Source organism: Pagrus pagrus (genome assembly GCF_965226575.1).
Source record: "Pagrus pagrus genome assembly, chromosome: 19".
Taxonomy (NCBI): Eukaryota; Metazoa; Chordata; class Actinopteri; order Spariformes; family Sparidae; genus Pagrus; species Pagrus pagrus.
In genome coordinates, this window is record NC_140203.1 from 20,936,981 (window position 1) to 20,953,473 (window position 16,493).

Genomic DNA, 16,493 nt, shown 5'->3' on the forward strand with positions numbered 1-16,493 from the left:
TAACTTAGAACCTGCCCTTGGCATACTTGCATTGAAATAAATACACGAGGAAAAAAAAAATCCTTTAAAAAAGTCATTAAAAACTAAATAAAATGAACTCTTTTTCAAATAAGTTTTATTTTTCAATATTTGTTTCAACAGTGTGAATGTTCCCTTTTTCAATTCACATTTATTTATTTATTTATTTATTTATTTACACCATATATTTGTGTTGCCAAAAACAAAGTCACTTCTCTAACCCCATATGTTGGGTCTTTTCATGGCATTTCTTGACAAAAAGAAAAAAAAACTCATCCTTTAAGTTACCTTAAAAAAAGAAATAAAGAAAGAAATGGTGTGTGTAGAAGTTTTAGCCAGTGCATTTTTTAAAATGTTACATTACTCCATTATTCTTCATGTAGGCCTACACGTGTGTCAAACCCGCCCATGTTGTTTGGATTATGCATGTAACATAAAGGTGTGATGTGGTCACTGATGAGTGTTTATTAAGTGTGAAGCTGTGCCAGCGGCTCGGCCAGGGGGCGTGGCCTGCGAGGATCAGGTCGGGTAGTCCACTCTGTGACTTGTCTTCCTCACCGGAGGAGGAGGAGGAGGAGGCAGGAGGAGGAGGTGATGGAGGAGGTGGTGGAGGAGGGAGGGAAGCTGCTCTCCGAGCTGCCTGTGACGGACACACCGCCGCATGGCCGCCTTCAGAGAAAATGATCTGAATTGTTTCCCTTTTTTTCCAAAACTCGCTGCGGTCAGATGTGTGCGCTCTGAACAGGGTAAGACTTTTTCTTTCTTTTCTTTCTTTCTTTCTTTCTTTCTTTCTTTCTTCTCATCATCTCACACTTCACAGGCTGACTGACTTCAGATTTCCATAATGGATCGTTCTGATTATTTCTGATTATTTTTTTTAATCAGGTGGAGAATGTGCTGATTGTTTCTTAATAGGCTCCTGATGAGCACATTGTGAGAAGTGTTTTATTTTCACCGTCGGTTGATAAAAGCCAGTTCATGCAGTCTAACATCAAGTGTTTTATCCTTGTGTATTTCAAAAGTATTCAGGCAGGATAAAAGTAAAGAGTAGTGAAGAAAATCATAGGCTGTTTCCCTTCGCAGCCTCGTTTTGATTTATATTCAGGACATTTCCCTGCATCAGGTAGGCCAGCTCAGTGCGAAACACAGATTGGGAATGGAAATATTAAATATTTAATGAATATAAAGACAGTGGTGAATGATTGTAGTTTCAAAAGGCTGCAGAGGCTCATGTTTTTAAGCTCAGGAAATTGAACATCATCATCCTCAGGGATTCATCTTCCACTTGGGAATACACACTTACACCAAAACCTCTTCAGATGGATGAAAATCAGGTTTATTTTATTTAATATCTCAATATCACTCATTACAAATTTCCCTCAAGGGGCTTTGCAATCTGCAGAGCAGCATCCTCTATCCTAAGACCCTCGAAGACTTTAAGAAAGCTCAAGATAAAAACACATAACTGTCCTTTTCTGTGTTGTGTTCAAGGTGGATAAAGCGCAATGATTAATGTCACGAAGGTTTCTGAATTATGAGCTTCAGTCAGTGGCTGTTCCCCCCCACCTCCCGCAGCGTGCGGCTTTTCAGAAATGGACTTTAAATGTGCAGTAATTCATCATGATGGAGCGCTGCTCCAGAGACCCGACACTAACTGTTATATTACAGTGTTTGTAGAAACAAATGAACTCCACAGGGGCCCTCACACTGGCAGCAGAACACATTAGCATGTTGAGGAGATTCATGTGTGTTCTTGAAATGTGTTCACCTGAAGGAAGTTTATTCCAGTCACGTAGAGTCGAGGCCTTTGTCTCAGTGGTGCTGTTGTGCAGAAGTATTTTGAATATTTGAATATGAATCGTGATTTCAGCAGTTTCACCCACATTATGTGATGAGGATTTTCTACTTTTCTCTGGATTATTTCTTTTTTTTAATTATTTCCCTGGGGGATTTGAACTGTTGATCAGACAAAACAAGCAATTTGAAGATGTGTACATTATAAATCCACACTTTATTCAAACGGTGAATTGATTCATTACATAAGTACACAATAGACGAGAAGCAAGGCTGTAAATAATTGTTGCAGCACAAGCCTTTCTGCATAAGAGACATTAATAAATCAGATGTGTTTCAGGTGAGGAGGTGGGACAATCTGCTTAAATCAACAAAAATGCTTCGGGTATGAGACTCAACAACCAGCTGTCTTTATACAGATAGTTTCATTTTGTTGCTTTGTATCTTTTTTGGGGTGATACTTAATTTTACAGGTCCAGAAATGTCATAGTAAATAGGAGGTAATTACCAAACAACATCTTTGGAATGTCTTTGAAATTAACCCCAATTACCACAATGATTACCTCAAAATGTATTGAAAATTACCCCCTATCAATTAGTGACCTGCAGAGGGAAAGATAGACAGAAACTAGTTGGAAATTAAACTTGCATGATTTTTCTTTTAATGATCATTCTGCTGATCTGATTCCGCATTTTTATTTCCAACTCGCTTCTAACTACCTCTCAGCGGGCCATTACTTGAATGGGACTAATTTCCAATAAATGGCTTGGCTTGGTAATTAGCACCTACTGTAAAAATGAAGTGTAATCTTTTTTATTACAATAATAGTAATGGTGATTTTGTGTAACACAATGCACAGAAGAATCCTCCTAGTGACTGTACCAAGATTTTTTTTTTTTTAAGTCTCCATTTGGCTGAACGTGTGGCACATTGTAACACTTTTCCAAGTCGAAGGTGCCAACAAAGTGGAACATCCATAAACTCAGCTTCTGTCACTGAGGGACAGCAAATAAAACACACATGCTTTAAAAAGAACAGGAGCTCCTGATCTGCTGAGACCTTATGTTAATGTTGTGCACATTCCCCCCTGAGATAATAATCCTGTCTTCTGCCTATAAACTGCTGTACTGATTGAATATGCCCACAGTCAGGCTACATTAAACCACTTAATATGCGCCCTAAATATTTCTTCTCCTAATACACAATCCTAATTATGAGTCCAATCATAGATTTAATTGGCCGACTTGTTTCAATTCTGTAATGGCCACTCAGACAGACGGCTAACGGGAAAGTTTCTTCAAGGGCAAAGCGCCATCTTTGCGTAAGATCCACTAATGCAATAAGAACTTTGGATTCCAGATGTAAATGGGAGTGTAATGATATTCACTGATAGCTTTGATCAAATATCTCGCAGAGAATGAGAGATGAATGCAGACTCGCTGTTGGGATGAGCTGCTGGTCAGGAAGACAATGTCCTCAGAGATGCCACTTGTAATCATTATCAATTTGAGCTAATCTCTGTATTTTTTTCTTTTCAAATGGGATGAGCAAACGTGGTATTTTAAAGGAACAGTCCACTCAAAAAGGAAAAGTCACTCATTTCGGTCTCACCCCCATGGCGATAGAAAGCGGGGAGAAGTTTTTGTAGTCCACAAGACACTTCTGGAGCTTCACAGCGAAACAGTGTTGCAGCGTTCTCCCTAAAATGTAAAAAAACACAACAAAAACAAAACATAAACTGGCTCCATACAGTTTGTTCGGCATAATCCGAGTCGCGGGAAGCCCCAAGTCCCCAAATTGAGTTGAAAAGACGTTATTGACGCCCTTATTAAAGATGCAGTATGTAAGAATTGACAACCTATCCAGTTCATACCGAGAACAAACGGGGGGAGCATATCACCACCTAACTGCTGCTAATTGTGGCTTAGCTAGTTAGCTCAGTAAGCCATGCATCCAGTGGTTCAGACTGGGAACTAGTACACCACTAGTACTGGAGCCTTAGACCAGGCCGGGGCTAACTGGTTAGCATGCTAACTTCAGTAGATATCTCTACAACAAGATTCATACACGTTATAAAGTCAATTCTGTTATTTCTACAGGAGTCCTGGATTACACCAGATTAGCTGTATGTTACCATTTTATGTTTATTTTTTGGTTGTTTTTTACATTTTTACATATGTTTTTTGTTAAAACTCCCCGCTGCCTCAGTTGTTTGGGAGAATGCTGCCACGCTGTTTTGCTGTGAAGCTCCAGAAATGTTTTGTGGACTACAAAAGCTTCCCTGACTTTCCATCAGCATGAGGATGAGTAGAATTTTTTAAAAGCCCAACACAAATTCACCAAGGTAAAGTTTTAAACCTGCTTATTTTTTTCTGACCATCAGTCCAAAACCTCAAGGTACTCTATTTTTACAACGATATAAAATAGAGAAAGGCAGCACATTCTTACATTTGAGAAGTTGGAATGAGCAAATATTAGACTTTTTTGCTTGATAAATGATTTTGAAGGTGTAATTGATCACATTCAGCCACTAAAAGAAGTATTCCATCTTCCATTGTATTCATGTTACAACACCGCTGTTGTTCGAATCATCTGCTGTGGTTGCCAGTTTGTCGCGCTAGCTTAGGTTGCTAAATTACTTGGCAAAACTTAATCATAATAAGGAAAAGACTTTTATTCTACGTCTTTCTACAAACCCCTTAGGTGTTTGTTGACATAATAAAGGTTAATATGACCTTTAATCAATTGCGAATGCTTCAGAAATGTACACTTATAAAAACACCATAACACTTTAGTGTCTATATGGACACAAATCAACCCACCAACAGGATTTGTGACTTTGTGTTTTTTCTCGATACAGACTCGACATTCTTCGCTCAACAAGTGCTGAAGCTTCTGCTCTCACTTCAGATCTGGAGAGACGCACAGGCACGACAACTCCTCCATTGTTTAAACGTAAGAGCATGCCACGTCTGTTTTTGAATTTGTTTTTGGTATCTCATGACTGCCCACGCCCTTTTTGTCAAAACACAAGCAGCTTGACAACATTTCCATTTTGCCTGATCATCCTCCTCTCCCGGAGGAAGAAAATCATGAGTAAGAGGCGCTAAAAACTCTCAGAGTGGGGGCTGGGAAGTGGCAGGGAAAGCACTCCATAATGTAGCAGGCGGAAGAGGCCATTTAATACATCTTACAGCTGTTCATCATCATGGCACGGGGCTGCTATCGCCCTGCCCCGTCCATACTAATACATGCATGAATGAAACATGAAGGACTGTGGAGGAGTTTATACTTCAGAGAGTATGTATTCAGCCTCAGGCCAGGCGCCAACACAGCACATGCAAATAAGAAATGTCAGACAAGAAGCTTGAGGACATAAGTGTGTCACCTGTGTCAGACTTGCTGCTCTAATTTTTACCTCAAACGACGATTTGTCTTTAAATTCAAATTGCACCGCCGTAGGACATACAGCGCCGCGCTGCAGAACTTCTGAATGACATCTTCCCTGTTTAATATTGTTTGACCTTTGTCGGATCGTTCCTACTTGTTTCTCTTTTCGAATCTGTTTCCTGCCTGACACTTCTCGCAGCAGTCCTCAAACACGGGTGGGCCGAGGAAATAAACTTTTTAAACGCGGCTAATCTCTTCGCGCAGGCACTTCTTCGCGCCGCACCGAGAAATCTCATTACAAGCGAAAATGCATTCCAAATATCACCCCGCTTCGCTCCTCTCCTGAAACAATCCGACATATCCATTCAACACCTATTTCGTTTCGATTCGCCCTCGGGCTACTGAACCCAGAATCAAGTGTTTATTTGGGTGAATTTCGTTCCGCCTCGTGGTGGGATGTGCGATGATCGAGAGCCTTTGATCCAGCACGAACATTTGACAAGCGTGACCGCTCTCCGAAGGCTTTATCTCGGATGCTTTTTCATTCTCTTCTTCCTTGCCAGCGTTTATCTCGCTCGGTGACATCCCAGATCTCCAACACGTACTCTAAGAGGGGTACTGAGTGGGACTATCAGCGGCCGAAGCCTTCGCCACGGTAATATAGTGCCCTCCTCAAGGTTCAATTCCTGTCCTGTCATCCGGCGGTTGAGTAAGAGCAGCGGCTCACAGACACAAGACCTTCAAGGAAGTCATCACAGGCTCCAGCTGTCTGCTCTGGAATAAAAATTGTCCACGCTTTTCATTTATCTTTGTATTCCCTGCATGACTGGCTGCTTTTCTCATAATGCCACAGATAATTTTCTTTTTTGCCCCTAGGGGTATTATTGCCTCTGCGGCGTCCTTGTCTCCCCCCCCCACCCTGTTGTTTTTGATTATATTTTGTTTCGTCTTTTTCTCTTTTCTTTTATAACCCTAACCCCTCCTCCCCTCCCCCGCTGCTCCACAGCTGCCTCCTCTCAGTCCCTGTAAATAGATATTTTCCTTGAATCGACCTGCCTCATTAAATAAGGTTAAACAAAAATCACATATTAATAACAGGATGTTTAATGGCTGCCAGCCTCTTGTTTGCAGAGGCAAAAAGACAAGTGGGCTTTAATGTTTGTGGGATGAAAAAGTAATTGTGAACGCCACTCAGTTCCCTCAACCGTAACCTCTGTTGTCTCTAATGCATCTGTAATGAAGGGTGAAAAATTAACAAAAAGACAGACTGTGTCCTCTGAAAAGAGGCTATTGAGGGATATTTTTACTCTATAATCATGACTGGGTGCTTTGTGATGGGTTTTTCTTTTTTTGTTTTTTTAGCAAGTCATCTTAAATGTGTTCTATTTTGTTCGTGTGATGTCTTCATGTGTTCCCACGGCCGTCATAGAACGAGCAGGAGGAGGTAATGAGCCTGTTTCTAAAAGCCCTGGATCATGAAGGTGGTGTTAAATATACTTTATCTCTTTTCTTGTTTTAACAGGTTTCCTGCATTAAAGCCTTTCAGCACGGCTGAACATGACATCCTGAATCCATCAGCGACTGCCTCTTAAAACATGAGAATTTGTCATTTCGATTAAGATACTCTGGATTAAATATGACGAACCGCGCGGCGGTGTTTAGCTTCCTAAGTAAGACATACTGCCAAGGAAATCCCGGCCAAGGCCATTTGATTGGTGGAGCTTTGGCAAGAGCCTCGACAAATTAACTTTAGGGGGAGTTTATGCTGCAGGAAAAGCTTTCATCTTGTGCATTTGGAGGGTAGAAAAAAGAAGAGTAACTGAAGCTGTAGTGATTTAGGAACAGATGAAGAAAGAACTGAATGCACCCATCACATTACAATGTTTCCTGCTGAGAACTTGAGTGTTCTCCCTGCGGCAGATCGCTGTCCCAACTGCAGCTCCTCCGCCCACCCGGAGGTGGACGTAACCAAGGCGGTGGTTCTGGGAATGGTCCTGCTGCTGTTTGTAGTGTTCGGCGTCCTCGGCAACATCCTGGTCATCCTCTCCGTGCTGTTCCACCACCACTGGCGCTCGGTGACGCACTACTTCATCGCCAACCTGGCAGCGGCGGACCTGCTGCTCAGCTCCGCCGTCCTGCCATTCTCGGCCACCTCGGAGGCTCTGGGCAGATGGGTGTTTGGCCGGTCCTTCTGCAGCGTCTGGGCCGCGCTGGACGTCCTCTGCTGCACTGCGTCCATCCTCAGCCTGTGTGTGATCTCTATCGACCGGTATCTGGCCGTCAGCTACCCGCTGCGCTACCCTGCCATGGCTACGGGGAGGCGAGGCCTGACTGCGGTGGCTGCTCTCTGGGGTCTCTCGGCTGCTATATCTGTGGGCCCTCTGTTCGGCTGGAGGGAGCCCGAACCAGAGGATGAGACGGTGTGCCGAATTACGGAGGAGCCCGGCTACGCTTTGTTCTCAGCACTAGGATCTTTCTACATACCTCTGGCTATCATCCTGGCCATGTACTGCCGTGTTTATACTGTGGCAAAGAGAGAGACGAAAACCCTCAGAAAGAGTAGTAAGGGCGATGAGGTAGAGATGGAGGGGGTGATGCTGAGGATACACAGAGGAAATGCTGCTCAAACAGGGAAGCAGAAGGAGGATGGTGAGGTTACCGCGAGGCATAAACGCACCGCTTTCTCCCTGCCGAAGCTGCTGAAGTTCTCAAGAGAAGAGAAAGCAGCCAAGACTCTTGGCATTGTTGTCGGGTGCTTTATTCTGTGCTGGCTCCCCTTTTTCCTGGTTTTACCCATCGGTAGGTACCTGCTAACTTATTCTGTTTCTATCTTGACATAACCCCTCATTGTACCTTTTCATGTCTTATAAGCACGTTGAAGCACAAAGCAAAGGGTTTGTTTCTCGGAAGCAAATCCTTGGAAATCTGTCAAAAACCCGCAAGGTTAACGCTCTTTAATGTTTTGAATGAGAATCCTCAAAGGCTCCTCTGTGCATCCGGATCAAACGAAATATTCTGACTGCAGGACAGTGAAAACAGGTTTTTAACTTGAATTGTGACTCCATTCTTGATCCTGCAGTGCCAATGCTTTTTGGACACTCGGGGAGAGCAAGTTGTGAACTCCCAATATTAACATATCATTAACTTTTATAAGCTGATAAACAGTCGCATCCAGCAGATACGGAGGAACATTATCCCTCACTCAGAGCAGGCACGTTCATGAGAATGCTTGGTAGATGATTGGCTTAATCATCTGTCGATCACCGTCTATCAACCAATCAGATCAGCTGTAGGATAGCACTACCGGCTCAGCCCTTTGGTAATTGAACATTCTTACCGAAGCTAATTGAGAGAAGACGAAAACATTGTTTCCAACGGAGTTTCAATCACTCTCCCTCTTCACCCTCTCCACCTCCTCCATCAGCGTGGTCCTTTTTCTTTTTGCAGTGTAGGGTTTCCGCAGTTATTCCTGTCGTTCCATTGTTACCAGCGGGGTAAAACAATGCCTCTTCCTGTTTTGGTCGTGCAAGAGGAAGACACGCTTCCTTGCTTCCATGCTTTGGCAGGCCAGGTGGCATAGTGGAAGCGCAGATGGTGTCTTTTTTTCATTTTTCTACAGCCATTACACTGTGCAGTCAGTATTAACTTCAGAATGTCAAGTTAAAGAAAAAAGCTCTTTATTGCCAGTTTAAAACTAGTCAAAGATCTCGTTTTTGCTGACTTCCAGCAGTGTTTCTGCAGTGATGAGACTGCAGAGCACCCCCACCGTGTGTCAGGACACATTTGCATCACTGGTGGCTGTGGTTGTAGGTGCGACAGGCTTGAAACTTCAACCAGAGAGCGCAGTTACAATCTGCTTTCCAAGCCTGGTATAGACAAATGTACCCAACAATAAAAGAAACATAAGATAAACATAATCTTTTTATTGATGTGTCGTACACATCAGTCATTCTTTCTTCTAGAAAACAGCTAAAAAATCTCTTTTACTGTGCAGCGGCTGTAATGTTTTTCGCTCCAGATGGACAGAAAAGTCTGAGTGATTCAAAACAGCAGTAAGTGTTGTTCAGCAACCTTCTGAGTTTTTGAAAGGCTTCCATAGAAAATCAAGTGTATTGAGAGAATGAGAGGCACAACATGGGACGAAAGTTGAAGGAAAGTAATAAGCCTTGGAATGATTGATCTGCTCTTTTTCAGCAAATAATGATTCTCTGATTCTAAAAGGGGGTTTAAATTATTCAGAAATGAATCAATGTCATAACGACAACATTAATGATTTATCTGATACTCATAGAGGCCAGCTAAATATTTAAATAATCATATATAAAAATATATAAACTGTTAATTAAAAATTTTCGCCGGAGCAAAGCTGAATATAAATGAACTAATTAAGGATCATGCTGTCACTTTCAATCGTCACTGTAGATATGAGCTGCCGCTAACGATACCAGGAGCTCAGCAAAAGGTAAATGTTGTGTAAGCAAGATATTCTAGACTTTATATTCAATAAATTATACCTGCATTTTGTCAGAGTCTGTTATCAGAGATGTTAGAGAGGACAGAAACCAACCTTTTTTTGCAGCCTAATCTAAAATCTTAATTGCTTCTGTAATAACTCTTATGGTTCGACTGAGATAAGTGAATGTCAGCGGGGGGCAGTGTGTGTTTAAGGGGAGCAGCCAGTCGTTACCTCCCCTGCACGGTGAGATTGATACTGAAACGCGTAGTTGGTGCTATAAACTGTAATATTATTGAAGGAGGGAACACTATTGTACAGGATGGGGGAGATGAAACACATCATCTTGACAAATATGTGTTATCTTTCTCTCTTTTATTTGCAAGTGTGCACATTGATAGGTAGCCATATTAAAGGCCCGGTGTGTAATCCAAATGTCAACTACAGGGTCGCTCTAAAAAACCGGGAGCTGTTGTCTGTCTTCAGTTGGTTGACGGCTCTTTTGATACAGGGATTACATCTGCAACAATACCAGCTCAAAGTCCGCTTGCTACTTCTTCCGGGGTTCTCAGGTGTATCACACAGCATTCATCAGTGGTTGGATGGAGATTGCTCAGTTGTCATGGAGATTGATCTTTTTACCTGCAATGATTTCACCGATACCCAATGTGGGCCGTTTGTTTTGTGTTGAAAGCTCCAGAAAAAGGAAGCCGACCTTGCGCGGGAAATGTTTTGTCCGAGTTACTGTGATCATTTTATTTTTTCTGCTGCCGGGAAAGTTTTGCTGAAACATTCAGAGAATGGGTATTTTCTTAAAAGATACTATACGGACATGACACCGGTCGAATTGCACAGGAGTGAAGGACAAAATGAATGAGGGCTGAATTCCATTTAGCTGTTTCGATTTCAGGGTCCTGGTATTGTGCATTCAGCCCTGTTGCAAGACAAAATGTTGGCAGCGTTTGTTTCCGCACACCTCGGATGTGTCTAAACTTTACACTTTCAAATGGTGCAACTTTACGCTTCAGGTTCAGTTTTCAATTTCAAACGCTGTGATTATGGTCTGGTTAGCATTAGGCACAATACCACTTGGTTAGGGTGAGGGAAAGATCATGTTTTGGCTTAAAGTACCTGCTTTGGTCACCACAAACACAGCTTGAGATGCCTCAAGGTCTCGTCAGAAACACCAGTTTTTTTGCCACAAACACGGCTGGAAATTGTCCTAAGCTCTGAAACTCCACCACCATCACCTCCCCCCACCAATATGAAAGTCAGGTCATAAACATGTTATGTAAATCTGATATGGCACGTGTTGTAGAAATGTCAATATAGTTCGTAGCCTGTGACACGTACAAAGTGGTTTGCAGAAACGCTGGCTGCCAACATTTGATGGCTGGTGCATGTTCACTCGCTGTCTCACTGTCATGACTAACTGGGACATTGAAAAGAACAGAGCCATCATGAAGTGACACCTGTGCTTTTAATACCTTGGCAAGACAAAATGTCTGCTGTGAAACAATTAGGTTTAATTATCTGTTTGGCAGAAAGCCTCCCAAGCCTCTCTCACTGTTATATGTCATTGCAAGCTGAAACTTTTGGGGGGTTGTTTTGTTGGTGGTACCAAACAAGCAATTTAAAAGCATTCTCTGGTGCGGAGCATAATCTACATTGTAGTATCTCTAAACACAGGAGAGGAACAGCTCTACTCAAATTCAAATTAAGTGTAAAAAATACCTCGAATTTTGGTGGTTAAACAACACAAAGCGTCTACATTGACACTAGCAGCTCTGTGAGGCTGTACTTCGCCCTCAGAGTGCTTTGAGCTAAATTCAAACAATGACAATGCTGACATGCTAATATTTGGCCAGTAATATTTACTTCCTTACTTTAATTAGTTTAGCATATTAGCATATTGACATTTGCTAATCAACACTCAATGCAAAGTAGAGTTTGAAGTGACTACAAGGAACTTTTAAGTGTTTATGAAACAGTCTCTGATTCCTCTGATGATTATAAATGACCTGTAACAGCAAACAGTCCATCAGAGAAGAGACTGCTATTTCTGTACAGTTATTATTATTAATGCCTGCGCTCAGGTCCGATCACATATAAATACATTCCCTAATCGCGATCAATCCTGCAGCAAAGATCTTTACAACCGATCGTACCGCTTTTGCCCAAAGGGGGCGCTAGAATCAACAAAAACTAAAAGTTCCTCGTAGTCACTTTAAGTCAGTGGTGAGACGTTACTCAAGTACTCTACTGAAGTACAAATTCAAGGCACTTTACCTCCATTTTACGCAGCTTTGTACTTCTACAGGCGTCCTGCTATCATGTCTAGAAATATAGACTGAGCCTTTAACATGAAGATATAGCAGCCAGCCTCCTGTGGCTCAGCTTCATACCTATTTTGATACAAAAGCTGTTGAGGCCTGAACCATTTGTATAATGTTCCTTGATAATGCGTTTGGTCTATGAACACATCAGGAAGGACCTTGCACCTTCGCCTTACGTTGTGTCTCGACAATATATTTCGAGTTTCTCAGTAGGGACATCAAAAAATTCAATTACAAGCGACCAAATAGAGCAAATAAACACCACACTGGAGCAGAATGGGCCCTGCTGTGAGATGAAATGGAATGAACCAAACTATTGCTCCCTCCTATGAAAGCTATTATAGATAACAAGCATGAGGCTTAATGGGCTGTAATGCTACAAGGCATCAGCCACCGTGTAGCATCCTAAGGCAGCCAGTCATCGGAGAACAGCTCTGCATTTCAATTGAGACAGACCTTCACGGCTCAGAGCGCAGCGCTCATTCAACCTCAGAGGCGACGCTAGTCTAGAATCTCAGACTGAGGGCTTGAAAGAACACAGGAGGTTTGATTTTGCATTTTTCCTTTGCACTTCAGATGGAAAGCCTGTTCTCTTATAAAGCACTTGCAGGTTTTCTTCACTTCAGAGCAGTATGCTTGCCAGCCTCATAAAGTGAAGTGACTGCTGCTCATCAATGGCACCGTATATAAAGCTGCTGTGAAGCATTGCTTCTCTGCAGATCAGTTTGCATATGAAAACCATGGCTGTGACTGGAATTCGACAGCTTTTATCTCCTCCGCCGAGGAGACGGATGGTCTGGTGTCGTCTGCTCTTAGTTAGCAGAACATCTCTGAAACGGCTCCACAGATCTGAATGAAGTCTGGTGGAAAATGAAGTCATGTGCCAAAGAAACAACCAATTAGATTAGATTTTGGAGTAGATAGCCTTTGACTGGCAATTTATAAAGCATCTAATGTTTTTACTTATAAAGGATGATTGCAGGCTATTATATCTTTTGTAGCTTTGGTTATAATATCTATTTAAAGTAATTGCTCAAGGAAGCTTTTTTCCCACTGGAACAGCCAGTAATCATATCTGATGATTTCACATTTTTATATTTTAAAAAGAAGTTCCTAACTTGTAGTTTATGCACACCTGAGGGTAAGAGAGGTTCAAATGTAGTGAGCAAAGATGGATGATTAATATTTCACAGCTTAAAGTTTTGTTGTGTTAAAACTCGTAAACCGTTTTCCTCCTCTCTCAACCCTTGTAGAACACAAACTGCAAATTGTACTTGTGTTGTCCTCTAATGAAAATGTTAAAAAGTCGTCACCGTTGACATGTTTGTCTCTCTAGTCTACACTGTGTGGCTCTAATGAGCTGAAGCAGTTTGACGACATGAGCGTAACGACAGAAGCAGCACTTCTTCTTCTTCTTCTTCTTCTTCTTCTTGTTTATTTGCCAATCACAATCAACTTTAAAGTTGCACACCACAACTTATTGTATTGGACTGTGTTCATGCTGCGCTTGTTAAGACAATGAAAACAATTTGTCTTTGTATTGTCAGCTAATTTCATCACAGTTAATGGTTAATGGTAAATGGTAAATGGTAAATGCGGCTGTAGCTCAGGAGGTAGAGCGGGTCATCTAGTAATCGGAAGGTCACTGGTTCGAATCCCGGCTCCCCCTAGTTACATGTCAAAGTGTCCTTGAGCAAGATACTGAACCCCAAATTGCTCCTGATGAGCAGCTGGCGCCTTGCATGGCAGCCTCCGGCATCAGTGTATGAATGTGTGTGTGAATGGGTGAATGTGGCATGTGTTGTAAAGCGCTTTGAGCTGTCTGAGAAGACTGGAAAAGTGCTATATAAATGCAGACCATTTACCATCACAGTTAATATTGAATATATTGTGCATCTCTAAATTAAAATGATTAAAGGTGCAACATGTAAGAATCGGCCACCTGTCAAATTCGTACTCAAAACAATTAGGGGGCAGCATATCACCAGAGTAACCGCTAATTGCTGCTAACTCTAGCTGCCATTAGCACAGTGAGCTGTGAAACTAGTAGTTGGGACTGGGAGCTCAGGGAGCCAGAGAATAGTTGGTGTCTACATTGCTAGCATAGGAGCTTTGGACTGGGACAGGGCGGGGCTAGCTGGTTAGCATGCTAACTTTAGTGTCTATATACACGATAAATATAAAACTGTTATTTTTTTCACATTCTATTGAATTTAGTTAATTTTTGAATGTTTTTTAAATAAAAATCTTACATATTGTGCCTTTAAAAATAACCTTTTTCCAATACTCACTCACATTTTTAGATATTCTCCAACATGAAATCAACATGATACAGATTTTAAATGTACTTACGGTTTAACAAATTGTTCCTGAGCCCATGTTGTAATATCCTTTATACAATCATGTGTTCACTAAGTGTTGAACCTCGCCTCATCCTTGCTTGGTAATGACTGAGCCTTTCCAGAGCGCCCCTTTCACACCCAGTCATGATACGATCACCTGTTACCAATCAACCTGTTCACCTGTGGAATGTTCCAAACAGGTGTCTTTGGATGCACAACTTTCAGTCTGTTGTTGCTCCTGTGTCAGCTTGTTTGAAAGGTGTTGCTGCCATCAAATTCAGAATAAGCATATATGTAGAAAAATGGCTGAAGTTGATGAGGTAAAATATTAAATATATATTGTCTTTGTTCTGTCTTCAATGAAGTGTGTGTCAGAACTGATTAGAAAATGATCACATTCTGTTTTAGTGATGTTTAACGCAGCGTACCAACTTTTTTGGAATCAGGGTTGTATTATTTCTGGGACTTGAAGTATTGTACTTGAGTAGTGTAGCGACTTCTTCCATTCATATTCTGATTTATGTCTGTTTGTGTCTTTCCAGGATCCATCTTCCCATCCTGTAAGCCTTCTGAAACCGTCTTTAAGATCACCTTCTGGCTGGGTTACCTCAACAGCTGCATTAACCCCATTATCTACCCGTGCTTCAGCCGGGAGTTCAAGAAAGCCTTCCACAATGTGCTCCGTGGTCGCTGCCTGAGAGCTGGGGGACACATAACCGCCCATTCCTCCAGTCCCGGTCCCGCATCTAATACCTCTGTCCTCTTGGCCCAAAACTGCGTGGCTGCCTCCTCCTGGCATTGCTGCAGGGCCATTTCGACCTCCTCCTCGTCCGTCGGGGGTCCTGATCAGGCTCAAAGTGCACAAATCCAGAGTAAGAGCCTGCTGAAGGCGTGGTGTTTCTCAGCAAGACGAACGCCGGTACCACAGAACCCCTCCAGTCACAGATCAACCAAGGTCTTACGACTTTCCCTCAGCGTAACAGGAGAGGCTGTTTGATTGGCATGAGGAGGGATCTTAAGCATCCGATCTTGTGCTTTGTTTTGCCTCGGGGAAAAACTTTAACATGTATATTTATGCTCCTCAGAGGCATCAGGCTGTAAGGCCAGCCGGTAGTGACTTACCTCCACGGCAGGAAGAGGAAAAGTCTGCTGCCTGGAGGCCATGTGCCAGTGTAAATGCCCTGAATGTCAATTTGGGAAAGTGAATGTATAATGTTTTGTCTACACTCAACAGCTTCTGTTCTGACTGACTGGCAGCAGGAGGGAAAAAGAAATGTAAACCTTTTCTGTTAGAATTGCGAGGCAAAAGCGTAATGACACCGGGTTAGCAGGGATAACCACCAGCACTTGGTGAGGAATAAAAGACAATCTTATTGGAATGACATTGTAAAAAGAACATTATTTCTTTAAACATTAGTGGTATTTCTGCAGATTGCACAAAAGCCTTCAGGGGCGAGACACCCCGGCGCAATTAGCATTCACTGACAGCTCTGAGAAAGTGGAAGCTGATGTCGGAGTGAGTGTATCTGCGACCTCTGTTCAAAAGGGAATAGACACTGACAGGCTTTGATTGTGAAATATCTGTCACAGTGAGAAAGAGGAAGGAATATCAGTGGGTATTATGGTTTGGGATGAATACCTTTCAGTACAGTACGGTCTTAAGCAAAAGCCCAGTAGTTTATGTGTTTGTTTGCTGTACAAAAGATGTGTTAAATCAGCTTTTTAACATTTGAGATCACTTCTGGTCTTCTCAAATAATTAAAACTGTCAGATGTTCCTCTCTCAGTCTTAGTGAAGGACTGACTACTGTTTTTTTTGCCAGTACAGTCCTCCAGAACTGTTTTCCCCATGCAAATATGGGATGTTACATCATTTTCTGGGTGCTTGAAACTGATGCATGAGTAATTCAAACAGTGCCTGTCCCTGTCTGACATCTTTGTTCATCTGTAACCGCCATCTGCATGTTGTCTTTAAAGCCGCACGCTTTGATTTTTTGGGGCTTGTCGGAGACAGAAGAACTCCGAATCAAGCTGACAGACACACAGTCCTGACAGATTATCAGCTTATGAAGCAGTTGCAGCTAACAAGAGATCGTTTGCTCACACATTCAGCAGACACAGAGCAACAATATGATCCCATTTGAGCTGTGTTTGTGTCCA

At 42.2% G+C, this 16,493-nt stretch overlaps 1 protein-coding gene across 1 annotated transcript; it reads left to right on the plus strand.

Annotated features, from left to right (window-relative positions):
- The first annotated feature begins 671 nt into the window (after positions 1–671).
- Positions 672–16,131, plus strand: adra1ab (adrenoceptor alpha 1Ab). The gene is made up of 4 exons (XM_084383334.1): positions 672–764; positions 4,674–4,768; positions 6,726–8,002; positions 14,877–16,131. Exons 3-4 carry the CDS (start codon positions 7,084–7,086, stop codon positions 15,329–15,331), a joined length of 1,374 nt encoding a protein of 457 aa, XP_084239460.1. The 5' UTR covers positions 672–764; positions 4,674–4,768; positions 6,726–7,083; the 3' UTR covers positions 15,332–16,131.
- The last annotated feature ends 362 nt before the right edge of the window (positions 16,132–16,493 follow it).